Here is a 25135-nt window from a genome sequence, read left to right as displayed (position 1 = left end):
AAATCTCTGTTGCTCACTGCTTTGTAGAACAGTACACAGCAGCTGCCAAAACAGTTTCATTTATAACCACAGTATCTTGAAAATCAAACCTCTCCTTTGCTTCCCGGGGAACCTTCCCCAGAGGTGACTCTGGGCGAAATAAGTTGCTGTGCTGAACAAAACTGCACCAAGAGCCTGGGTGACTCCATGGGAAGTTCTCAGCTCCAGAGCAAACATTCCCCCTGACTGTAGCTCAGTGTAATTTGGTGCAGTTGCCAACTCAGAGGTTAAAATCTTTTAAAATCAAATAGGAAGCAGGGCCTAATCTCTTCCCCAAATGGACACACCCACAAAGAGCTGCTGTTGCACAGTTTAATAAAGGCATTTCCTCACAGACATCATTTACCTCACAGGTTAAAAACAAGGATCTTTAAATACACATCTTTGTCTGATCCCTCATGAGCTCCCACAAACACACCAAGGGAGCAGCAGGACCCTCCAAGCAGAGACACATTTAACACCAGGCCATCCCTGATAACAGTCTTCACATTTGCATAGATAAGCATTTAAATAAATGAATCCAAAAGTATTACAAACAAGGTAAGTTACAAACAAAATTGAGGCCTTCCAAATACTTGATTTGTAAAGCAATCGTTTTCATGGGGAAAAAAAGGAATCACAGGCTTATTTCAGCAGTTTTACACTATCCCACACTTAAGAGCTTGGGACTGTTCAATTTGTGATTGACCCTCAGACACCAGTTCTGTTCAGTCCTCCCGAAGGTAAGGGTCATCACCTGGATCTGTATTTCCTAAAACACCCTGTGGCAACGAGGAGTCCTCTCCTTGGGCTTTTATGAGCTCCTCCGTCTGAGCTTCAGCTAATTTGGTCTCTGCTTTCTGGGACAGCAGCCGCACCTCCTGCACTTGGGCCTTCACCAGCTGGATGTGGCTGCGGGCTGTTACAGAGGCCTGGTCTGCACCTGGAGGGAAGGATTGACACACAGGGGTTAGCAGGAGCACTGGAAGCTAAGGAAATGGCTGGGATTATCTTCTGCTTTGCTGTGTTGTGGTGACTCTTGGGCTGTATTAATGCTCAATGCTTTTACTGTTCATTTACCTCAAACCATTTGTCTGCTTTGAGATTTCACTGCTCCCTTGAATTCTTTCATCCCAGTAGGATACAGCTGGAGTTGGATAGGAGTGATCAGCTTGTGCCAGTGGGTTTGAGAGCTAAGCCCAGCACAGTCCTTGTGTGCCAGAACCTTTCAGTCCTTGTCCCATCCTGGCACCTACAGCAGTAGGAACACCTGTGGCACTGTGAACTCCCACCATTCTCCTCCATGCTCCTACAGATTCTGGGTCTTTTCCAGGCACTTACAGAGTTAGGGTGTCTCTGTATATTCACTGCTTTCCCTCCCCTCTCCGTTCCAGTAACTTTGCCTACTCACCATAAACCAGCCCATAACTCAACCTTGGAGCTCTCAAATCTCTCCATGGACGACAGACCAAAATTTGTACCTTTTTTAATATAACTGAGTCCAGCTGGAAAGCCCTACTGGACTCACAGGCACTCTTAGTTCTGTGGCTCCCAGGACTGTTTGAGCTTTGCATTTAAAAATAACTGAACTCTTCCCTCAGACATTTTTGGCCATGGTTTGTCTTGACCTAAACCACATGTGAAGTTTCCAGGCCTAGTTCTCAATGCATCTACAGACTTGTAGCCAAAAAAAGAATGTATGTGGTCAGGATCTCTAAAAACTAGGCACCAGCTGTCAATTGTGATGTTAACTGAATGCACATTGTGTGTCTGAGCTGTGTTGAGAAAGGGAAGAGGGGCAGAGGCTCACCTGACTGATACGCGGCCTCTGCCGCCATCTCCGACAGCCGCAGTGCCGTCATCCAACTGGATTCCAGCCTGAGGTATTCCTGCTGCTTGGTGGTCATCTAGGAGCAGGATAAAGCATTAACAAGGTGTAACAGACCTGAGAGCTCTCCTGAGCTGTGGAGAACGTTGTGAGCAGGGTTAGAGAGGCACAGGGTGAAGGAAGGGAGGTTTGTTTGCTTACATCCACTCTGGCTCCTATGACCACCTGCCAGACTGCATCCACCTCTTCTGAGTTCATTTTCCCAAGGAGATCTGAGTATTGCTTGTAGAGAGACACCAGGGTATAAACTGCCTGTGAAGGAATCATTTTGCACAGTTACCATGACAACCTGCACAGCTCTGGCATTGTCTCAGTGTTACCTGGTGTTAATTAGCAAAATTAGATACTTGATAAACTGGAATGCAAATGCTTTACTCAAACTGGCACTTTATTTGCAAAATTAAAACTGTCTTGTTGTTTCAGACTTATGTATGGCTCACTCCATTCTTCTGATGGAATTCAGTTCATGGCCATAGAAAGGCAGAGAAGGGCAATAAAATGCCCAAGAACAGAGAACTCAGTACACAGGTAATAAAAATAACTGCTGTGAGTTTCTTCAGCCCCAGTTCTGAGTTCCAGGGTTGTTTTGCCTTAAGTAAAAAGAAGGACTTCTTACAAGGGCATGGAATGACACGAAAGGGGAATGGATTCACACTGACAGAGGGAAGGGTTAGATGAGATTAGGTAGGGGTTAGTTTAGGAAAAATTCTTGGCTGTGAGGGTGGTGAGGCTCTGGCACAGGCTGCCCAGAGCAGCTGTGGCTGCCCCATCCCTGAAATTGTCCAAGACCAGGTTGGATGGGCTTGGAGCACCCTAGGATAATGAAGGTGTCCCTGCCCATGTGAATGGAAGAGCTTTAAGGTCCTTCCAACCCAAACCATTCCAGGATTGTCAAATTTTAATCCAAAAGCAACAGTTTAACAAAGCTCAAAGTAACTTCCACATTTGGTGTAAAAGTGACCCCACAGCTCCCGAGGGACCTAACATCTTCAACCCCCCAAACCTCTTTGGTTAAATTAATTTTGCAAAAGCTCATTTTGAGCGTGGTTTAAGAGGTGTAGTTAGTGCCAGACCAGCTGGCACTCCCAGCAGTGGCTCGTGCCAGGCGTGTGACCCCCGAGCTCACCTTGGTGTACTCGGTGAGCGCCTCGATCAGCGCGTAGGTGGTCTGGGAGAGCAGCGTGGCCGTGCTGTCTGTCACCAGGGACAGGGCTCTTCTGATCAGGGCATCATTGCTGAGGGACCCTGAGCCCTGCTGCTGCAACACAAGACACCCGTGTGACCTTTCCATCGCCCTCCTACGGATGCCAGTCAAACACAAAGGTGAGGAAAAGCCTCGCTGCGAGGCTGCACGGCCAAGCTCGCAGAGGATGCAATCCCAGGAGGAAAACCAGGCCAAACAGGTGGGTTTGGGTGTTAAACTGTTGCAAGGAAAGGGGTGCTGGGGGTACCTCCACGACAGGGACAGCGCACAGGGCCACCCCCAGCCCCACAGCCTGGTGCCACCGTCCACTTGAGAGGCCTCGCTGCCGGACACTGGCCAGAACTGGGAAGCTGCGTCTGGAAAGGCAAGAGGCAAAGTTTAGCACCCCTGTGTGCAGTGGGAATAGGGATCAGAGAGAAGAAAAACACCCAGAAGCTGTTCCAGGGGAACTTGTCTATGCCAGGCTTCTATGGTGCAGCTATGTAAGAGTAATGAGTAAGTTTGTTTTAAATTTTGTATTAGTGTTTAATTGTAAGTGCAAGAAAAGACAAGCATAGTAACTAGTACATTATTAATGCTTTCAGAGAGAAAACGTATGTTATCTGGTACCAGCACACTGCTGATAGTCAATAATATTGGAAAATAGGTTAAAAATATGCTTAAAATTGGCGTGAGGTACATGCAGATGAGAAATGTGACAGGTTTGTTACAATCCAGCGACACTTGGGTCTCTCTAGCCAGTTTTACTTACAACCCAAGCTGTGCAAATGCCCTGGGGTCAGGGTCTATCACGGAAACACTCGAGCGGAAAAACAGAAGCACAGAGCAATGAGAATTTCTTTTGTTCTACAGCACTTTAATGAAAACAACTGGTCGGTTTTCCTTCTTTTATGCCCTGTACTCTTTAGCCTACAGCCCGCGGGTGGGGAGCGCGGTGTGTGCAGCGCGGTGTGTGCCGCACGTCTCCCCCTCAGCCTCTCCCCCCGGCCCGCCGCGGTACCTGAGCACGGAGCAGCAGCTCCGCAGCCACCGCCCGCCCGCCGCCATCTTGGCCCGCCCGGCGCGCGGGAAGTGACGTCACCGCGCGCACCTGCCGGGGTGTGGTGGCGTGGGCGGGGTCGAGCGCGGCGCACGCGCAGAGCGGGGGCACGTGAAGGGGCGCGCGGGGCCGTGAGGGCTGTGGCGGGAACGTGAGGGAGCAGGGGCTGAGGGAGGGAGCGGGAGATGTCCCCGGGGATGTACTCGCGTCCCCTCCGCCGTCACAGCCCCGTGGAGCACAAGTGGTGTTGGGAGACAGGTCCTCTGTGTTTTGCTGAGATGCCCAACATCCTAAGGGTCAGAAACAGGCAACAATTTGCCTAGTTGCTGGGAATGAGAAGGGGATTATTGAAACAGGGTCCTGCCTAATTGTTGCAAAATGTGGGATGTGTAAAAATTCTCTTTAAGAAAGGCTGTTCTTTGGGGTTTGATCTTTGTAGCTTTCAAGCCTCATCAACAAGATTTCATCTGTGAAACAGAGCAGCCAACAAGCGCTGAGTGGTGTCCAGGTGTTAGAAAACCAAATTACTTGGTGGCGGAATTGCCTCGTTAAGGTTTAGGGCTTGATGTGTTTCAGTGATCTTAGATCTTGGGGATGATTAACAAAGCTTGGGAAGAAGGCTTTGGACACAAGGACTACAGAATTTATGGGCCACAAGGACATTGGGCAGAACCCCCAAGATAAGGAAGAAACTAAAAACCCAACCCTGCATCTGGATTGAAATCAGCTCCCATTGGGTAAAAGGTAATTCCAGCAGGGACAGATCATGATCACCAACTCAGAGGCACAAATGCTGCTCCTCACTTCACTGGTTTAATTCATCTTTGTCGTTCTAAAGTACACGATGCTGCTTTGATTTTGGGTAGTTCCATGCTAGTGATAATCTCTACCTTTTCCAGCAAAGGCTTCCACACAAAAAGGCCTTGATCAATTAGATCAATTCTTTTTATTTATAGCAGAAATTCCTATTCTCTCTCCTGTTCTCAGAGACTCAGTTACTCAGAGCAGGTTACATTACTGAGGAAGTGGTGTATCACACATCCTTCATTTAATCTTAAACACTTGTAGAAAAGCCTGAGAACGCCAGGTAACAACCCTGTACCTCGTAAAACTGTAGGGAGAGGGGAACCTTGTGCTGATCTGAAATGTCTTTTTCCAGGACTTCTAAAACAAATTACAAGTAATTTCTGTGTGTCTGCCTTCACACCCTTAATGAGGCAGAGTAGGACAAGGCAGGACTTGTTTGTTGAGATGTTGGAATGGTGTTGCATCCCTGCCGTCCCCTATGCTGCGCTTGGCAGGGTGGGAATCTCAGGAGAAAACTGCTGGGAGGCTTTTTAATAGTTCAGGGAACAGAAACAAACGTCCAGGAGGCACAAAGAATCTGCAAGAGCCACAAGGATCTGCAAAGTGCATACACAGGGATACCTTTTCTTTTAACCTTTATTGTTTTTACATAGGAAAATAAGACTGTGATGAGGCAGTAACAGCACAAAACTCTTGCAGGTTTGGCGCAGGGGGAAGGAGCCTTCATCCCGTGTGCGGGGCTGCGCCGTGGAGCCGGGTGCCTCTGGAAAGCCCGTGGGAGCAGGAGCAGGAGCAGAGCTCTCATTTAAGCACCAGGAAGTAGGTGGTCCAGCCGGCGAGCAGCAGCGCCCCGAGCAGCACCGTGTAGCTGAACAGCACGAAGGCCAGCAGCTCCCTCAGCACCTTGAGGAAGTGGATGGCGAAGGAGTCCGGCATGGCTCTCCCGGCTCCCTGGGGCTGGCTGATCCCTGCTCCTCCCCGGCCTGGAAGCAGAAGGACAAGGTGAGTCTTCACAGCAGGGAGCCCACCCTGCACTGGGGAGAAATCGTGTGATCAGGAGGGTCGATCACCTGGAGGATTGTTAGTGACTGGTGTGGGCCTGTTCAGTCCTGCCAAGGTGTTGAAAGAGAGTTTGGGATCTAATCAAAGTCTCCGGGTCAGGACTGGTAAGGAAGCCAGACACAGGCAGTGGGCACGGCTGTGTGCATGAGGCTGGGGGCTTTTAGAGAGTCCAGCTGGCTCCTGGAATCTCTCCCTTAGGGCAGTGGCTGTGCGTCCAGGAAGCGTCAGGATCAGAGCGGCCGCTGATGGTGCATTACCAACAGCGTGTTCTGATCAAAGTGGTCAATTCCTCCAAGGAAGCCACCATTAATATTTAATGCTGTAATTGCATCTAATGGAGGTACTGGCACAAACTGAGCCTTTTGTTCAAGAATGACGAAAACTGAGGCTTAAATACAAGTTTGCACAGGCAAATATTTATATCTCTCGTTAAAAATAACCGTTAAATGGGATAAGGTGCCTTAGAATTCATCTTGTAACTGTATTGTATTGTCATATGTACCATTGCTTTGGAAGTGATTGCTCATTTGTTAGTTTAAATTAAATCTGAAGTTTTTCCCTAAAGTCACTGGCTTTAGATTTGAAGCTGTGAAAACCCACCTGAAAAATTCTATCATCTCTTCAATTTACATGTTCTTTTAAATTTTGATTGCAACTGTGCTTGATCAACAATATCGACGCTCTTGGTCAAACACATAAAGGGAGTTTAAAATCAGACTTTTAGGATAAAAACTAGCCTGAAAGGATTATTTCTCTTCTAAACAGCCTAAAGCCAGCTATACTAAACTGAATTCCCATCCCACCACTTAGAATGTTTATAAAAGAGCTCTTGTGATAAAGAATTCACTTTTTGGTGTTGTTAAAAGAGTTCAGCCATTCCATTCCAAGCTCAGGCACACGTACACAGTACAGGAGTTTCAGCATTTTTAAACAGCTGTGGTTTCCCTGTTGTTCAGAGCGTTAGTTTTCTGTCTATAGGCTGTGCGAGATTTCTGGTTAGCTAGAAAAATGCTGATAAAGAAATAAACTGCTTACCCAGGCAGACGACGGGCTCGACTTCGGCAAGTTTGTGTTTCTCCCTAGTTTTGGTCTGCAGCTGTCCCTTGAATTTCTGTCTTGCAGCGGTTTGTGCCGTAGGCTGATCCCGCTGTGATCTGGGAGCAGGAGCAGAGTGTGTGTGTGCAGCCCACACGAGGACTGAGCTCTAGGTGTGGTCAGCACCGGTTATGATCTGACCGCGCCGTGGTGCTCGTGGTGCTCGGTGCAGCCAAACACTCCCCTTCCCCTGGGGGCTTTTGGCAACAGCATTTCCAGAGTCCCACTGCCAGGGCTTAGAGTCACCAGATCAAAACCTGCATTTGTTGAGATTGGGGGTTTGCCTCTAACAAAACGTTGTGTCATCTTACACGTTTTATTCTGTTATCTCAAAGTCTGCAGTGCCTCTTGCTCTGTTCCCTGAGCACCCTGTGCTCTGTGAGCTGCTCAAGGAGGGTGCTCACACACAGCTGGGGCTCATCCCCCAGGTGGGACTGTGCAGGCTGAGCCAGGATCTTTTACCAAAAGCAGTGAGGGCTGAAGGTCCCCTACTCCCTGCACTGTCCCCAGGTCACTGCTGTAATGTCACCCTTACCCTCCCTCCCAAGGAGTCATCCCGACCTTTTAGAGCACAAGTGCTGCAGCTCCTTTGCAGTGAGGGGAGGAGGGAGCCAGGCTGCATGTTTATTTTTTAGCAAAACTGCTTCTGATAATGTTGTATGAAAAGTGAAAGTCTTTTGGGGCAGAGGCTGGGTAATGTTTTCTTTCTTTTTTTGTAGTAATGCAGACAGCAGAGAGAAGGAAGATTATGTACTGCAAATCAAATCTTTTACCTACAAAGATATTATGATGTAGAAAATGGTCCCTTAATTTAATTAGGTTCTCTTGTTATCAAATTATTACCCGCATGGTCAGCAGGGCCTTGGACAGAAGCAGAACATCATCAGCTGCTCAGGAAGCCTGTTAAATAGTAATTGCTCCTCCAGGGAATTCATCAACATCAGGATGGCTTTTATTTTGTTGTTGAATAGTTCCAGGAAGGGGCTTTGTCTAGGTGGAGTGGTTACACAGTTCTGGCTCAGTGCTGGTGCAGGCTGCAAAAAAATAGGCAGCAATGTTGGTGATGAATTAAGAGTTTACCAAGTGTCTGGTGTAAACTCTTATCAAAAAAAGTTTTGCCTCTAGTGTTATTGACTTGCTGGCCGGGGAAAGGTGAGCCAGCCTTTTTGTGCTTTCCTTTGTTCACCTGTGGTATAGCTTTTACACAGAAGGACCTTAGCTCAGAAACCAGCCTGGTGAGTATTTCCTTGGGATTTCTTCAACTGTTAAGATTTTAAAAAAACCCTGGAAATTGTGATACTATCTGTAGGTCTGTGTGGGTCTCTGGACCCTCAAGGCCAACCCAAGGACACGCTCTGCGTCAATTTCTTGTTTTTCTCTGCACAGTAACATCTATTTTTTGATTCAAACCTAATTCAGTTTTCCTTTTAAATACTCTGAAATTAGCTACTTTAAGTGGAATTGCAGAGCAAACAATCCATGTTTGCTCTTCTTGCACCACTGAAGTTGCAGCATGTTTTTTAAGTCTGTCTACAAGTTGCCTCCCCACCCAAAGCAGAAAGCCTCCAGTGACTGAAATTGTATTTTTCTGCAAAAGTTAAGAAATCCCACAAATAGTTCTAATGTAGTATGTTATGAAATTTTTCATGAGCCTTAATTTAAAAACACCTGGATGTTAGAAAAATAGTTTCAACTGAAGTAATTCAGTTATTCAGTTATCCTGGGATGGGGAGACAAGGACACAGCTACCACAGTGCAGGGCTTTGTTTTATTTTGTTTATTTTTGTATTCTAGAGAGAGAGAGTGCAAACACTTCCAAAAAAAGATTAAATACATCTTTATTTTATTCTAATAACTGGAGTTAAACAGATAGAGGGGCTCTGTGGAGGGTCTGACTTGGCATAACTCAGAAAATAAAAGACCAAAACCCACCGTCTGTGACAACTTGGAAAAATGAAAGGATTTATTGGGACATATTGTACATGATAACTAAGGCAGAAATGTTTGCTAAGAGAGTGCTTTAAGGTGAGAAGTGGGCTTTTTTTATTGTCTTTAAGACTGAACTGCAGTTTGGGAGAGGCTTCAGTGGCTGCTGTTAAAGCCTGTGAGGACACTGACAGTGCCCAGCAGCAGCACAGGCACCACCACAGACCCTGCTTGCCTTCCCAGCCTCTGGAGCCAGAAGCTGCCTCTTGTACGCCAAGGGCCCAGCCACCAAGCCCATGGAAAATTCCATTTTTAAAGTTTGAGCTTACAACAGCTTGTGACAGCAACTACCACAGTTTATAACCTGAACAGGGGGTTGAAAAAAGTGTCTGTTTTAAACCCACTGTTTACTGGGTCCCTGCTCTTGCTGTTTTTGGCCCAAGGCCCACACAGGGAGTGTTTGTGTGTCTTCAACCATAAACTCAGGACACACTGATGTCATTCATACTGTGGAGGAGCTTTTCAGAGTCAGGTGGGTGTACCTAGGACAAACAAGTCCCCTCACAGTGCTCCCTTCAGGAGACAAGTGAAGTAAAATGCTTAAGGATCACAGTTACAGCTGTGTGCAGATCTCTGACTAACACATCCAATGCATCCATGGAATGTATCAGGCACCAGGGAGAGATAAACAGTCTGGGAATACTGGTACGAAGTCAGGAATAGAGAACATCCTGCCTCCTCAGCACTTTAGGAAGGTAAAAAGCAGTAATCACATCTCCCACCAAAGCCAAACTGAAAGAAAAAAAGCAGCAATTTGCCAAAGAGAGGGACCAGGGCCCATTCCCGCTCCCCCAGCTCTTGGCTGCCAGGTCAGACCATGAGCAGGGATCTCTCTCTTAACTGTTTATCCTTAGTGCCTTTCAACCCTGCTTGTCTACTTGGAACTTCTACAGACAGCTGGAACACAAGTGCAGAAGAGATGAGAGTAACTGGCTCATGAGCTGGTCCCAGGAGAGCTTCCTTCACTGCCGTGTTTCGCCAGCGGAGCAACCGTGCCAGGACCAGCAGCTGACGTGCCTGTGTCGCACAGGGCCTCCAAGATTGACTGTCTCTCACCACCCACCCTAGAATGGGGCAGGCTCCAGTTTTTCCATCAAGGATTTGATCCAGGTTGTTCCATTGATCAGTTTTGTAGTGGCAATGACGTACTCTGTGCCTCCATCCTCCATCTGGGACAGAAATCTCAGCGCAGCGATCTCCGCATATGTGACCCCCCCAAGGAAGAACACCAGGGTGACTCTGTTCTCACCATGCTGACCTGTGGGTTCACACAGAGTTCCAGGTTGGCTTGGTTTGATTTTTAGAGCTCCCCTGCATCAACTATCAGTTAAACTCAAATGACCTGAATTAGAGGAGACGAGCAGCCTGGGGCACAGCAATCCACAGTCTGCTCCCAGCTCTGGAGTTGCTACAGGATGTGCTTCTGTTTGACAATGACACTGACCCTCTTTCACATGATGTTACTTATTAAAATCACAGTGTAAGTTTAGGGTTTATTTTGGTACTCTGATGAGAAGTCAAATAATTTGTCAAAGGAGGGTTAGGTCAATCTGACACTGCTGTGGGACAAGCACATGAGACAGAGACCTGGACTCTGCCCGCCCTGATTTCAGTTTGCCTCGCTCCACCCTCAGAGAGATGCATTTCCCTGCAAACCATGGGAAAACAAACCCAAACTTACGTTTTTTCTGAAGGCCAGTAGGGAGCTGCTGCCTTTCCTCAAAATGGGGCCCTGGCAGCATCTTTAAAACCTCCTCGATGCTGCGCCAGCCCGGCCGGGCCAGCAGCTGGGCCAGGCGCACGCTCAGTGGGGCGTAGCCACTGTACACGTACGAGATGTCATTGGGGTTCTGGGGGACACAGAGAGAGACAGAGGGAGCAGCAGGTCAGTGCTACCTCATGCTGCAAAACTGCCTCAAAGAAATCAATAACATTAAATAAAAAAGGAGGTTTTCCTGCTGCACATAATTCTGTAGTTAGAGGTAATGTTTACCTGCTCATTAACATCATCCATCCACAAGCGCAGCGTTTTCCTGATTGTTGGGTAGTTATTCCTGCCACCTGTCTGGGGTTTCAGGAGTCCAGCCTTTTCCAAATTGTTTAAGGTCAATATATGTTCATAGCCGTAAGTCTGCAATATGAAGAAATCACCTTTAATACCATAGCAATAACCCATGACTAGTGTTTAAAACAAACAAAAAAAAGCAAACACATTTGTTTAAAAAATATGCTTATTTAAAAAAAGCTTCACGGTTAAGATTGCTGTAGAGTATATCCAATTTAGAGTGTTTAAATCATAATAGTAAAAAGTGATATAAACTTCTGTATCTACATGTTGTAAAATACACAAGCACCTCCCAAGCATCAGCTCAGAGAGAAACCCAGTGCTCCCTTTGTACACATTATTCAGGAGTAAGATATGTCTGTCCAGAATTGAAGTGCAGAGCTGAAGATTTGATGTGGATTTTCTCAGGAATTTATTCCTCCAAATGCTAGAGCCTAACCTGGAGAATCTCTCTTTTGTAATGGTCCAGAACCTTCTGCTTCAGCCCACTATTGCACACAGATTGCAAGCAAACGAGACGCAGTATCTTGATTAATGGATGTTTTTGAGCTATGCAGTCTTCGATATAATTGTTAACCTATTAAATAAAATACATAAGCAGTTATTTAAAGAATTGTTAAAGTGGCTGTAAGACCTGGAAAGAAAGATCTAGTTTGCCTATATCTCCAAAACAACACGAAAGAGGAGCAGCTGCTCTCCAGGCAGCTCAGGATCATCTGTGTAACAGTGACGCAGCACTGGTTCCACCTGGGCTCTCCCTAGAGCACATCAGCTCCACACTCAGTAGCCAGGCTTTGCCTGATGTACTGAAAAATTCTTATTAACCATCTTCTATGTTCCACTGATCCCTCAGAGCATGGGATGCCCCAGGACAGGTAAAGTACCCCAGCTGTGCACGGCAGTGACAGGTAATTCAGAGATCCATTTCATTGGACATCATCTAGATCAGATGTTTCCTCTCAAAAAAAATCCAAATGGAAAAAAACCCCATTTTTTGAAGATTTAAGAGTTGCTAATTGCCATTATCTACTTACCTTGTCTGTATCTATTCCAGACATGAACTCTTGCTCCACTGTTAAATTATCAAAGAAATCTTCAGATGCTTTGGGAAAAGAATGAAAATCAATACAACAGCAACTGACAGCTCATGTTTTACATTTAACGTTTCAGCAGAGATGCACTGGATGGAGCAAAGCCAGTTTTTGCCAGGCTGAGTGATGTCCATCACGTTATCTGGCATCCTGCTGGATTTACATTATTCCTACTCACTGGTGATGTCTTTGATGAGCTCTGCGATGGAGGTGTGGTTTGCCAGTGAGCTCCTCGCTGCCTGCATGTGAGGCAGCTGGGACACAAACTGCTTAATCTCTCCAACAGTCTTGGCGTGGTGCCTTTCCTGAAGAAATCCATCGCTTGGGTTAGGCCTTGTTCACATTAGTAACACCAACAAGATCATTTTATCATGAAGAACTGTTTTATTGCACTCCCTGTAAGGAGTTTAGAGCCATGCAGCCTTTTAGACAAAGGGCTTTAGATGCTTACACTGAAGTCACAGCATTACCTGTAACAGCATTTGGCTCACGAGAAGAGGCAGCACATAATACAGCAGGATCATTAGACTGTTATTTTCCATTATCCCAGTGTTGTAAATCATTTTATCCACATTTGATGACTCCAGCCATCACTATCTGCTCCTCAGTTTCCCTACCATGGAAAATGCCCTTTTTCACACAAAGGGGAATTACTTTGCTGGCTGACATGGAGCTCTAGGCCAGTGCTGTCAGAGCTGGGGAACATCTTTCCTTGGAGGAGGAGTGAAAGGTGCTGAGGAATTGGGCTGGCAGGGTCTGCCATTCACTCTACTTGGTGGCAACAACATGCCATGTTTTGAGGCAGGATGTGCTGAAGCACCATGCAGAGTTCAGCTCCAAAGGTCTGCACTGCATTTGGGCTACTTGCCTCTTGCTGCAACTTGGAATAAAAATAGTAATAATTTGACTCATATGTGAAGGATTTAAATGGGCAAGTGCAGGCAGGAGAATCATGATGGAGCCTGCAATTTAACTAGTCCTCTGCTGCCAATATGCTGCTGTTTCATTATCACCTATTACTGCTGAAAATTTCTTAAAATTCTCTTTTCTTAACAACCAGTATGAACAATCCATCTTTAGCACCTCCAGCACTAATAGTGCAGAAGCAGACCTGCACTGGGGGATGAGGCTGAGCACTCAGTGTTTCAGTTAAGGTACCACTACCTCATCTTAGATGTGGCACAGGTGAAGAGGCTAAAAAAGCCCCCCCAAAGGAAATACAACCAAAGAATGAAACAAATTCTTTTGAGAGTACCCATGAGGTCAGGAAGACGAGATACGGGACCTCAGTTTATGACTCATCAACAGGATGTCTTCAACAAAACCACAAATGTCCCCCACACAGCTCTTCAGATTTGTTGGAGGTGACACGTGAGCATGAATTTTAAGTTCAAACCTCCTGCAAGACAACTGTCTTTTGCACATTTCTACTGTTTTTGATGCCAACCATAATAGTCTGTGAAAGCACATTCTAGTGTTTTATTGCTTAAAGCCTTTTCTTGGCATCCTGAAGGGGAAAGGACGTTTCAGGGAACAGGTAACAAGAGCAGCCAAGTGGAACTGATCAGCACACTAAAAACCACCTTTGGCTTCTTGGGAAGCAGCACCTGACTGTTCTGCAGACTGCAGAGATCAATTCCTGTTATGGGAACTATGGGCTCACACAGCACAAGGGTGGGTTAGGCAAGCTCTGAGCAGAGGGAAAGCCCCAGAACAGAGGTGTGGGGAGAAATGAGGATCCACGTTACTACGGGCTTCTTAAAAGGAGATTTGACCAACACCTACTCAGAACAGTCCAAGTGCAGCTGACCTCATCCCAGGGCAGGGGAACAGACTGGAAAGGCTTCTGAAGACTACCTGGTTTTTCTCTGGATGGGGGATTACTGCATGGGAGCAGCTTGAGCTGCCAGTCCCAGCCCTGCTGAAGACAGACTGTGAATTACCTGATGCAGTGTTGGACACAGGTCTTACCTCAAAGGCTGCTGAGATGATCTTGGCTTTCTTGCTCAGCACTGACCCCACAGCATTGAAGTTCTTGTCTCGGATTTCAGCATAAAGCTCTTCTGCAGAGTTCAGCTGGAGCTTCTTGGGTTCAGTGGGGAGATCTTTCCCACCCTCACCCTGCTTCTTTGGGGCAAACTTCTCAGGAGGGAGTTTCACATAAGCTACCAAATGCAGAGAAATGACCCTTATAAGGACTGGAACTTCATCACCAGAAGTTAAGATCAGCAGGCTGTGGAAATGTGTCTCCTGAGCTGGACACAGCTCTGAGCAGCAAAGCAAATACAAACACTCAAACCACTCAGTGCCTGTGTGTTAATTAAGGAGAGTCTCACTGTACTCAGCCAGGGACCTACAGAAACATCAGAACCCGAGTGCCAGCTGCCCTGCTTTCAGAGAGGCTTGGAGGCAGCCCGTCCAGTTCAGCAGGAGGGACTACAGCCCATAAATGCCTCTCTGGAGTTTTCTTACCCCTTGAAGGGCAGGAGAGCATTCTGAAAATGGCATTTCACAAACTGTCCCTGTTCCCTCAGTGTGGCAAGTGATCCAGCCAGGATGGATGCTGAAGGCACACACCAACATTTCCACTCACACGCTCCATGCTGCGTCACTGTGACTGCAGCCAACCAACAGCCAGAATACCCCTTTCAGTAACCACAGACTGTACCTCGCTCCTCCTCCCAGGCAAAAAGAGCCAGAGTGGATCTTGATGGGCTCCAGCTTGGGACTGAACCAACCCCACATTGATTTCTGCTGAGTTGCTCCCACATCACACCCATTTAGTGAAGCACAAACCCACTCAACACACTGCAACCTGCCCCAGGACACGGGAAACCTCTCCTAGGACATGGGAAACCTGCTCCTTCCCTGCAGGACTCACTGTTCTGAATCCCATAAATCTCATCTATCAGCCCCTCGTATGTCAGCTGCGTGGCCAGCGGGGTCAGCAGGTCCACATTGCGATCCAGCAACAAGAGGGTATCAAAGACGGGAAATATGGAATTCTGGCTCCCAGGGAACTCGCGCTTCATCCTGATCATCATGTTGGCCACGTGCTGGAAGGAAATCACATCACTCTGGTTATGGTGCAGGCCACAGCAGATGGATGTGACGTCTGGGCCCTACAGGCACATGCTTGTAAAGGAAGGGGATGGCAGGAGGTACAGACTGGCTGATGGATGGGGCAGGATGAGACTGAGAAAACAGAAGTCCTTCTCTGCTGCTCTCTGAAGCTCCGCAAGACAGCGATGGCCAAAGCACTGCATACACCTCAAGCTACTCCCCCACCACAAAAGATACCAATTAAACCACAGGTTGATCAGAGAGAAGCAGTGTGTGTTACGGCTGGATTAAAAAAACCCAGAGGTGCATTTAACCAAACACTCCTTAAGGCAGTTCCAAAGAACAAGATGCATTTGTTCAGCCTCACCCGAGCACAGTCGCCCTTCCCAAAAATCTGCGGGATGGTTCCGTAGAGAGCCTGCAGTGTCATCAGCCCCTTTGCTGCATGGTACAGACTGGTCTGGTCGCTCTCCAGGTAACATTCCTAAAGAACAAGAGGGATTCTGATGCAAGGTGTCAATCCAACACAGCTGCTTCCACAGCAGAGTGAGGTCCATGTGAACAGTTCAGAGGAGACACAGGCTGGGGACAAAACTATGGCTGTTGGCAAATATGGACCTTGTTATCTGTGCTGTCACTACATGAAATCATTTTTTTGATGACCAGACAATATAATATTTTTGAACTCTGAACACAAACCCAGTCTGATGGAGTAAAAGAAAGTGACTGCAAGGACCCTCTCCTGCTAATTAGGCCAATCTGAGCACCCAGTACCTCATTACAGCTGCAAGCCCTGACACATCCTCTGGGCTACACATCATAGGGCAGAGAGGGCCAAGAAACTCCCAAACCATCCTGTCCCTGGATGCAGCACTCTGGGAATGCAGGACATACAGCTGGGATGTGACAGCTGTTAATGCTCAGTGCAGTGAGAACCATCATACATGGCTCCCTGGCTGAGCAGCAACACAAACCATGCTGGCTCCTTGTGACACCTGAGTGCTTTAAGCCTCGGGAACGCTCCATTTGTGACAATAACACCAGCAGCTGAAGCTGGAGGAACTGGATTGCACCTTGGTGTAGTGACTGTTCCTTCAGCATTTAGTGTGAAAACACACACAAAGTTCAGGCCTCAGGATCAAGCCCCGCTTGCTCTGCAAGGCCTTTCCCTGCTGTGCAGGTCACCTGCAAACCCTCTGAGAGCTGCTGCACCACCAGCAACATCCAGCACAAAACCACATCGCATTTTTCCTCAAGGATGAGTCAAGTGCTCACCTTGAAGGCGCTCTCGGATTCCATGGAGAGCAGGTCTCCGTCGAAGGGGATCAGGTCCAGGCTGTACTGCTCGCGGTGGATGAAGGAGCCCAGCACGCCCTGCTCCTTCAGCCACTGCTCGCAGAGGAGGCTGCGGCGTGGCACGAACAAGATGTGGAAATCCCTCTGCGGAGAGCGGCCTCTGTCTTCCCTAGGAAAGGCACAGCAGGAGCGCAGCACACGGTCACTCACTGCACACGGGGGCAGCACAAACCACGGGCAGGGAGCACTGCATTCACATGAAACTGGAACTCTGCACTGGGTTATTGCCAACTTCCAGCTTTTGATGTCAGTGTCCAGCCTTGTACAGCCACAGCTCTGACACCAGGGCAAGGGGACGTGGTTGTCTTGCAGTTCCCAAAAGGCACAGCAATCCAAGCCTGACTCATTCCAATTAATTAGACGGAATGTACATCCTCACAGGAAGGCATGCACCCTCTGCATCGCAGCCAAGGTGAAACCCTCCTGCCCAGGGTGTCTCGCACTACCATTCAAGCCCCAGAGTGGCTGTGCTGCAGCTTGGGGTCTGCACATAGTTCCTCCTTCCCTGCACAGGTGGTTCAGGCCACATTTGTCCCCTCCTCACGGCCGCCCTGCCCTGCGCTGCCCTGCCCGCGGTACCTGAGCACGTTGTCCGTGATGATGTCCATCAGCTCCAGCTTGGGCCTGACGAAGAAGATGATGTTCTTGACGTCGGCCGGGGGCAGCCGGCCCGGTTTGAGCGTGAACATCTTCTCCACCTCATGCTCCTGCGTGGAGGCCCGGCCGTCAGCCGAGTGCGGGACCGGAGGGGCCCGGCCGCCTGCCCCCGAACCCCGCGGCGCTTACCTTGAGCAGCGAGTACTGCGCGATGAGCCCGAAGGGGCCGGTCAGGTACTCGTCCCACACGATGGCCTGCGGGAAGGGACGGCGGGATCAGACCGGCCGCACGCTGCATTCCGCCTGTCCACCTTGGAGCCCGCGCCGCCCCCTCGGCCCCGCTGTGCCCACCTTGGAGCCCGCGCCGCCCCCTCGGCCCCGCTGTGCCCACCTTGGAGCCCGCGCCGCCCCCTCGGCCCCGCTGTGCCCACCTTGGAGCCCGCGCACTTGTCGAGGAACTCGCGCAGCTCGCGCCGCCCCGCCTCGCGCAGCGCCGTCAGGTTCACCCGGCCCGAGCTCAGGTGCGCCGCCATCGCCCCCGCCCGCCCGGCCGCGCACGTGACCGCGGGGCGGGGCCGCGCAGCCGCACTGAGCAGGGCGGGGCGCCAGGGACAGCGCCGGCCGCCGGCAGCGCTCGCGTGTGCGCGGTGTGTTTGTGTCCGTACGGGGTCAGGCGTGTCCGTGTTCACGTGTGTTTGTGTTCATGTGTGTTCACTTGCACCGGGCTGTACCAGGGACGGTGTGACCGGCGGTACTAGGGAACCGCTTCCCCCCTGCACGGGGCACTGCTTAGGCCGCACATGGAGTCCTGTGGCCAGTTCCGGGGCCTCCATTCAGGAAGGACATTGAGGGGCTGGGACGTGTCCAGGGGAGAGAACGGACCTGAGGAAGGATCTGGAGCACCAGGAGCGGCTGAGGGTGCTGGGAAAGAAGCTCAGGCTGGAGCAGAGGAGGCTCAGGAGGGACCTTGTGGCTCTGCACAATTCCCTGACAGGAGGGGGCAGCCGCAGGGGAGGGGTCGGGCTCTGCTCCCAGGGAACAGGGACAGAAAACGGGCTAAAGCTGCACCAGGAGGGGTTCAGGTTGGACATCAGGAAGAATCTCTTCACTGAACGGGTGATTAAATATTGCCCAGGGAGGTGGGGGAGTCCCAGGAGGTATTTAAGTAAGGACTGGACGTGGCACTCAGTAGTACCGTGGTCACAGTGACAAGGTGGTGTTCTGTCATAGGTTGGACTTGGTGATCTCAGAGGTCCCTTCCCAGCTGATGGATTCTGTGAGTTACAGTGCAGCCCCTGGGCACCTCTGTCCCCACGTGGAACCCCTCACACTCCAAATAGAAAGGCAGAAAAGAAAGCACACTTCTTTTTTTTCCAAAATATAACTTTATTATATATATGCATATATACACACACATCACACGCACTATATAGAAGCTCAAAGAATGCAAAACAGGGATGGCCCACGAACTGTTTCAGGTGTGCACAGGTGTGCACAGCATACAGGTTTCCAAAAACCCCCAGCAGCTCCTTACCTGCATCATTTCCACGTTTCACACCAAACCACAACCCAGAGCTCACGGCACCAAGCGACATCGCACTCAAAGGAGTAAATGAAAATAAAGATGAAATATTTCTCAACTCAGTCCAGTGTCAAAAAAAAGCTTAAAAATCTAAATGTACAAATTCAGCCTTAAAATGGTTTAGTGCAAATATGAAAATTAACAGCATATTTTTAAGGTATTTAAATAAGCTTTAATATAACTCTAGTGCTTCATTCCTATACATGTTTTCCCATCAATAGATCCAACAGCACAGGGGCGTTTCCTGTTAAGGGCGGGACAAACCCAGAACCTGGAAACAAACAGCATAAAGTCACTCGTTAAATCATTTATTTATCTCTCACTGAAGTTCGTTAAAAAGGGACGGGGTATTTATTAGTGGAAGAGCAAAATATTTATGCTTGTAGGGATTCTGGAGCGGGCGGGCAGGGCAGCGGGAGCGAGGGGTCGAGAACCGCTGTCCCTTGTCCTGACATTCAGCACACGCGGCTGCTGGTGGTGCAAAGGTCCGTGGGGCACGGCGTGGCCCCGCCATCAGAAGGTCTCGTCGTCGTTGCAGTCGGCCGTCCAGTGGCCGAACACTTCGCAGGTGTCGCAGTAGGGCCGCTCCTCGCGCCGGCTGCCGTGGTGGGCAGAGTGCGGCGGCTCCTCCAGCGCCTGCGCCTGCGTCGGGCAGTCCTCGGTGTCGTGCAGGTCGAAGCAGCCGCAGATATCGCAGAAGAGACGGGGCTTCTTCTTGGACAGGCTCTCCTCCTCACTGCAAGAGCAGCACCAGCACAAGTCAGTGCCTCTGTCACGCAGGAGCAAGGCCCACGGCCCTGCACAGTGAGCTCGTGGTTACTGAGACTCAGGAAATGCCACAGAGGCCAACAAAAAATAGGATACAAACCCCTTCTCCATCACCCTGCAGTGCCCCCACAATCCCCTACACTCTAATATTTACTAAACAAGCCACTGTTTCTGCAAATATTTGTGCAGAGACATCTAAAAGAAACACAGGTAAGCAAGGTCCTCTTTTCCCTTAAAACAGGTGAAGTCATGATATATCAATTAGGTTTTAGTTCTAATTCTCTGGATTGGATTATCCCATCCCAACACAGCTACAGCCTCTTGGGAGCAAAGACTCTTCTGCACTTGGAAAAAGGCTGGATTCACCAAGTCTGACAACAGACATGTCACAATACATCAGCATTTGTGATTGATAACTACAGAGCATCATCTGCACCACCAGTTACACCACAGCGTAAGAAGAAGGCTGGATTCAACCACTGCTTTCTGGGGAAAGCTCTGTCTGTCCCTCCTGACAGCTGAGATCAGCTGCTGCGTCACACAGCTGCCAAATCGCTCTACCAACAAGTTCCAGAACCAGAGCCAAGGTTTCCTTTAGGATTTGTACCTGTCATAGTTATTTATCTCCTCTTCGTTGCCATTGAGGGCTGCTTCACACATTCTTTGTATCTTCAAGTTCAATTCTTCGTTTTTCCTTTGCAGATCCACTATCACTGAATTCAGGAAGTCGATCTAGGAGAGCCAAGGACAAGGACAGTCAGAGGGGCAGGGGGATGGCACCTGCCCCAGCCCCGGGGTTCAGCGCTGCTGAATGTAACCAAGGAACACTTGGCAAATTAACAGGGAAGCAAAGAAGTGGAACTAACCTCGCCCTGGTGGAAGGAAGGGTTGCCATCAGCAGGTGAATTCAGGGAGGCAGAAAACCAGAAAAAGATTGGTGGTTAGTGTATGTTCATGACAGTTCTGATGGCTGCACTACTGGGAAGGACATTTTTAAATCACTGTGACTGATGTTCATGATCTAACAAAGGCTTTATTGTGAGCAGAAGGTGATTCTATTCTGACCATCTTTTCTGGGCATTTGTTGGCACAGGCCCCTGGGAAGCAGCACTTCACGAGGTCACTATGACTGTCCTACTCTGCATCACATCTTCCTGGCCCCAAGCATGTGCCAGCTGAGCACCTTCCTTCTCCACTGCTGCCAACCCTTGTTCTGAGTCCAGTTCTGCAGTTAGGGAGAAGCCATGGCCAACATTTTCAGCTGCAGAAGCTTAGAGGTACCCGGGAGCTCAGGGAGGCCATTTCTCCAAGACGGCAAGCACCAGCTGCAGGTGGGCCACAGCTTTTCCTCATGCACATCCAAGAAACCTTCAGAAAGAAGGCCAAGGAGCAATGAGTGCTCTGCTGGGCTATACCTCTGACAGGCTGCAGGGCACAACTTGCCACCCTTATTTCCTGCTTGTTTCCTCACATTCCCATAATCTGAACTGTTTCTCCAGTATCACTCATAACTTTATTCTTAGTATTTACTGTTACTGATATTTCCCTTCAGAAGCTAAGGGCTACAAGATAAATCTGCCCGTTAAAATCCTGACTGATAAAACCTGGTAAGGACTGTCTTTGGCATATTCCCCTCCCCTACAGCCCCACTGCTGGTTCAGCATGCTCATGTGCACATCCAGTACCTGCTTCTCTCTTGCAATTTCCTCCTGAAGCAGAGTAGCAGCATCACCTGTAAAGAAAAAACCAAACAAGGTACAATGTGACTGGTGTGATGGCTCAGTCAGAAATAATGTCACAGTCTCTGAGGGCACGGACAGTGGCGTGGCTCTTGCTTTACCTGAGGGGCTCATTACAGTTAAAGGCTGCTCGTTGTTTTCCTTGAGTTTTTGCTCCAAGTTCTTCACCTTTTCCTCAAGTTTCAGTTTGTCAGACTCCAGTGACTTCACCACTGACTGCAGGGTTTTTGCAGAAGCGTTTTCTCCCCGGAGCACCGTGATCTGGAAGAGTTGTTTGAGAGCACTTGGACCTTCCAGCACCAAGTCAGAGCACCAAGGCCACAGCCCTTGAAGCAAGGGCTGAACAGCCACCAACATCACGTGCCAGGAATCACCTGTCTCAGCACAGGTATCTAAAGATTTGAGGCTAAGGTTTAACTGTGCCACATGAAAGAAAAATGATCAGCCAGCTCGTCAGGAGCCAGCACACAAAACCTCTGGCTGCAACTTAATTGAAATTAGGAATCATCCCACTCCTCATTTACCTCATGTCTGAGTTTTTCCAGTTCCTCATCTTTTTGTGTGATCAAGGCACTAGTAACATTGATGGATTTCTGTAAAGATGCTCTCTCTTCATCAATTTCTTTTTTTAAAGTTGATTCTCTAAAAGAAAACCAAGTAAAACCGGAAGTCATCTAATGAACGGATAACTCTAGTGGCCTAGTGTCATTTAATTTCAAGTATTAAACTACTGCAAGAAGTGGTTCTTAAAAAACAAATTACAATTTGCTACTTGACTAAGGTTTTATATATGTATAAACATTTCAGGTGTTACAACTGTGGAAACAAAGCAAAAACTTTACCTAGGTAGTACATGCCAGAATCTGCATAGCACCGTATCCATTTGAATTTAAAGGAGCAAGTTAACAGACTGGGGAGATATAGGATAAACAAACATGTTGCACAATGTTCCACAAAACCTAACTCGAGAGTTTTGTTACTTCTTGAAAATTACTAACAAGCAACAAAACAGGCATGCAAAGCTCATTGTACAAGTTGTCATGCAAAGCATGGATGAGGCCGGAAATATCAGCTGGTCCTCACTAATTTTAGTGACATCATCATTTCCTGCACATGGAGAAACAACATGGGATTTGTATTACTTCATGGGAGAAGGGTTAAAAAGAAATTCTCCAAAGCAGGCACAACACCCTTCTGTGTACATATGCCCAGTTTTCCCAGTCTTTTCTGTGGGTCTAACAGATACAACTTCTGCCTACAGTTCCTGCCTCAAGGCACCCTCACACTGGTGCAAGCAGATCTTCCTGACAGCTCACAGAACACACAGAGTGAGTAACTGTCCTCTGATGTGAGGAGCATTGCTACAAATTTCCTTACAAGCTGGAAGGTTTTGGTTTAAAAAGAAAACAACAAAAAAGTGACTTCAAACTGTTTACTTTTCTCCAAGAGGAACTGGCTCTTCAGCACAGGCAGCAGTGCTGCTATTGGCTCTGAGCTCCTGCAGGGACTCCAAACTGCACTACACTCTCCAGGACTGCTGAAGCATCAGGAGCAGAGCCCATACATGTGAGAGGATGCTCAGGGGACAGCTACTGAGCTCAAATGGAAAAGTTTCCATCTCTGTGGTATCTACAGTTAGTGAGAGCCACGATACCCAGACCATGAAACACAGTAAATCTCACCCACTCGAGATAAATGGGCAACTCAACAATGAGAGCACAATCAATGCAATTCTTCCATTGTTCAGATTGTACTCAGGAATGAAAGCAGCAAGTGGAGAATCTGGGGTTTAGAAAAGCTGAGGCAGCTACCAAACAAGAACCAAAATTTGATTTGATTTTGGTATATTTTTACAATGAGAGAATCAATAGAAGTGGAACACAACAACTTGCAGACTGTGTGATCTTGCCTTCAGATACAAGTTATAGTCTTGTTAATAAAACCCAGAAGGGCACTGGCATGTAAAGAGCCCCTGGCCAGCCCCGAGTCAGCAAAGCACTCAAAAACTCCACAGCCACCTCCGTGTTCTCCTGCAGGATTCTCAGTGCTCCAGCCTATCCTGCGGTTTTCAGTGCTTTGCTGAGTGCATCAAAGGCACGTGGTGGTGTAGGAAAGAATGTGCCATCAGTGCACGGGGTGCTGCTGACAGAGAAGAGCTGCAAATCCAGGATTTGCTGGGAAGTAAACCCTGAGGACATCTGGGAATCACATCTGGAAGTTGCTGCTCACAAGCTCTTGCTGCACCCGAGACTTCTCCCGAGCGTCCCTGTGCCGTTGCACACAGCTTGGGAAGGGCAGATGGAAACCCCAGGGACTCAGCCATGCTCAAGAGCTTGTGATTGAGCCAATGTTTCCACTTGGTCAGATCTTCATTGAGAGATCAGGACCAAAGAGATGCTTTTGGCACAAACATGGTTAATTCGCCATTTGTCGGGCTCGGCTTCAACCACCACAACACAGGTGGTTGAAAAAGGCAAACAGGGTGTAAGGATAGAAATAAAATATTTACAGACTCAATACAGGAGCTCGAATGCTAAAACAAAAGGGGAGAGAAAGGAGAGAAGAAAAGAGGAGAGAAAACAAGAGGGGGAAGGAGGTCCCTGTGCTGGAGCTTTGGGTTTCTTTCGCAAGAGTCTCTCCAGGAGCTGCTCCAGTGGGAGACCCAAAAAATGCTGGAAGTGGAGAAGCTACAAACTAACAAAGGTGCTGATCCCTAAGCGTGGATGGATCACAGTTCACTTCCAGGCAGAGTCTTGGCTGCTGCTGGAAGTGGACGATGCTGGGAGCATCGTGTGCAGTGGGAGTCACACACGACAAACTAAGGAGCAGCTGCTGAATGTGAAATAGCTGCACTGGGAGAGCTTGCAAGGAAAATCTTGTGGAAATGATTTATTTTGAAAAAAAAATTGATTTGGTGAACTAAACATTTTTCCCTGTCAATTCAAGTCCAAAACATCTGCTTACATAAAAGTAATAAAAAGTAATAAAAATGACTTTTTCATTTTGATATCATTTTAAAACTTCACTTTCTTGAGAAGCTCAAACCATGTTCTGAGCAGTGTGTGGAAGTGGTGGGAGAAAGAGGTTTGTTTTGGTTTAACATTAGAAAAAAAATCACCCAGATTCTTCCCTTACTACAAAAATAAGAAATTCTAAGAATGAAGCAAATACCATAAAGTGCTACTGGGTAAGCTTTAAAAATGCAAGATAACAAGAACCACATGTTAGAAACATGGAGTACAAATGCAAAATACTGTAAGGAAGAACAATATTTGCACCAAGGGCCTCTTCTGTTTTGGTAAAAAATATATAGATTTTTTTTTCATTTTATATATATGTATATATATATATATAGAGCTGAGTGTTTTACAAAACAAAAGCAAGACACCAAGGGACAAAGGCAGCCAAAATATGTACAACAACTTTACTAAAAAAAAAGTAAATTATTTATTGTAACGTGGATAGACTTTCTTGAGTCTTACCATTAAAGACACACAGATATAGCAAGGGAAGCAAGGGCAGGAAAGGGAAGAGAGAGGAATGAAATGAGTATCGATAAATAGCGAAGCTCAAAGACAGTCAGACAGCAACCCACACTGAACCCAACGAGCTGAGCAACACAGAACCCCCCATGATCCACAAACACCAAACTCCTGGCACTCCCAGCTGGACTATTTCATATGAGGGGATGCTAAAATAGAGGGAGAGAATTCCTGGGGGTGGAGGGAAGGTGAAAAAACCATTGCTAGAGATTTGACCTAACTGAAACACAAAC

At 47.9% G+C, this 25135-nt stretch overlaps 3 protein-coding genes across 9 annotated transcripts in view; all 3 read right to left on the bottom strand.

Moving 5' to 3' along the window:
* Window positions 1–334: 334 nt before the first annotated feature.
* Window positions 335–4180, bottom strand: DIABLO (diablo IAP-binding mitochondrial protein). Of its 2 annotated transcripts, none has more exons than XM_032128125.1 (6): window positions 4111–4180; window positions 3358–3466; window positions 3033–3164; window positions 2048–2158; window positions 1829–1925; window positions 335–961 (listed from the first exon to the last, which is right to left on the bottom strand). In XM_032128125.1, exons 1-6 carry the CDS (start codon window positions 4155–4157, stop codon window positions 747–749), a joined length of 711 nt encoding a protein of 236 aa, XP_031984016.1. In that variant the 5' UTR covers window positions 4158–4180; the 3' UTR covers window positions 335–746. The 2 variants fall into 2 exon arrangements, with proteins under 2 accessions (XP_031984016.1, XP_031984017.1); XM_032128126.1 differs by having other exon boundaries at window positions 3033–3161.
* A 4759-nt stretch (window positions 4181–8939) lies between these two features.
* Window positions 8940–17838, bottom strand: VPS33A (VPS33A core subunit of CORVET and HOPS complexes). The gene is made up of 13 exons (XM_032128324.1): window positions 17703–17838; window positions 17461–17526; window positions 17254–17381; window positions 16594–16783; window positions 15686–15802; window positions 15137–15311; window positions 14227–14420; window positions 12434–12560; window positions 12199–12266; window positions 11604–11741; window positions 11093–11230; window positions 10781–10949; window positions 8940–10357 (listed from the first exon to the last, which is right to left on the bottom strand). Exons 1-13 carry the CDS (start codon window positions 17802–17804, stop codon window positions 10164–10166), a joined length of 1806 nt encoding a protein of 601 aa, XP_031984215.1. The 5' UTR covers window positions 17805–17838; the 3' UTR covers window positions 8940–10163.
* A 798-nt stretch (window positions 17839–18636) lies between these two features.
* CLIP1 (CAP-Gly domain containing linker protein 1) overlaps window positions 18637–25135 on the bottom strand; it is a 61726-nt gene continuing 55227 nt past the window's right edge. For 3 of the 6 annotated variants that reach the window (XM_032128319.1, XM_032128320.1, XM_032128321.1), the window contains 6 exons: window positions 21885–22002; window positions 21462–21621; window positions 21307–21353; window positions 20488–20493; window positions 20229–20353; window positions 18637–19589 (listed from right to left, as the gene is read on the bottom strand). In XM_032128319.1, coding sequence (XP_031984210.1) covers window positions 19367–19589; window positions 20229–20353; window positions 20488–20493; window positions 21307–21353; window positions 21462–21621; window positions 21885–22002 — 679 coding nt within the window. In that variant the 3' untranslated portion in view covers window positions 18637–19366. Of the gene's footprint in view, window positions 19590–20228; window positions 20354–20487; window positions 20494–21306; window positions 21354–21461; window positions 21622–21884; window positions 22003–22202; window positions 22271–24531; window positions 24553–24704; window positions 24838–25135 lie in introns of those variants that run through there. The other 3 variants (XR_004243701.1, XR_004243702.1, XM_032128323.1) reach the window with 3 other exon arrangements.

Source organism: Corvus moneduloides, chromosome 18 (assembly GCF_009650955.1).
Source record: "Corvus moneduloides isolate bCorMon1 chromosome 18, bCorMon1.pri, whole genome shotgun sequence".
Lineage (NCBI taxonomy): Eukaryota > Metazoa > Chordata > Aves > Passeriformes > Corvidae > Corvus > Corvus moneduloides.
Note: the sequence above shows the minus strand (reverse complement) of the source record. Positions and strands in the feature narration are given on the sequence as shown.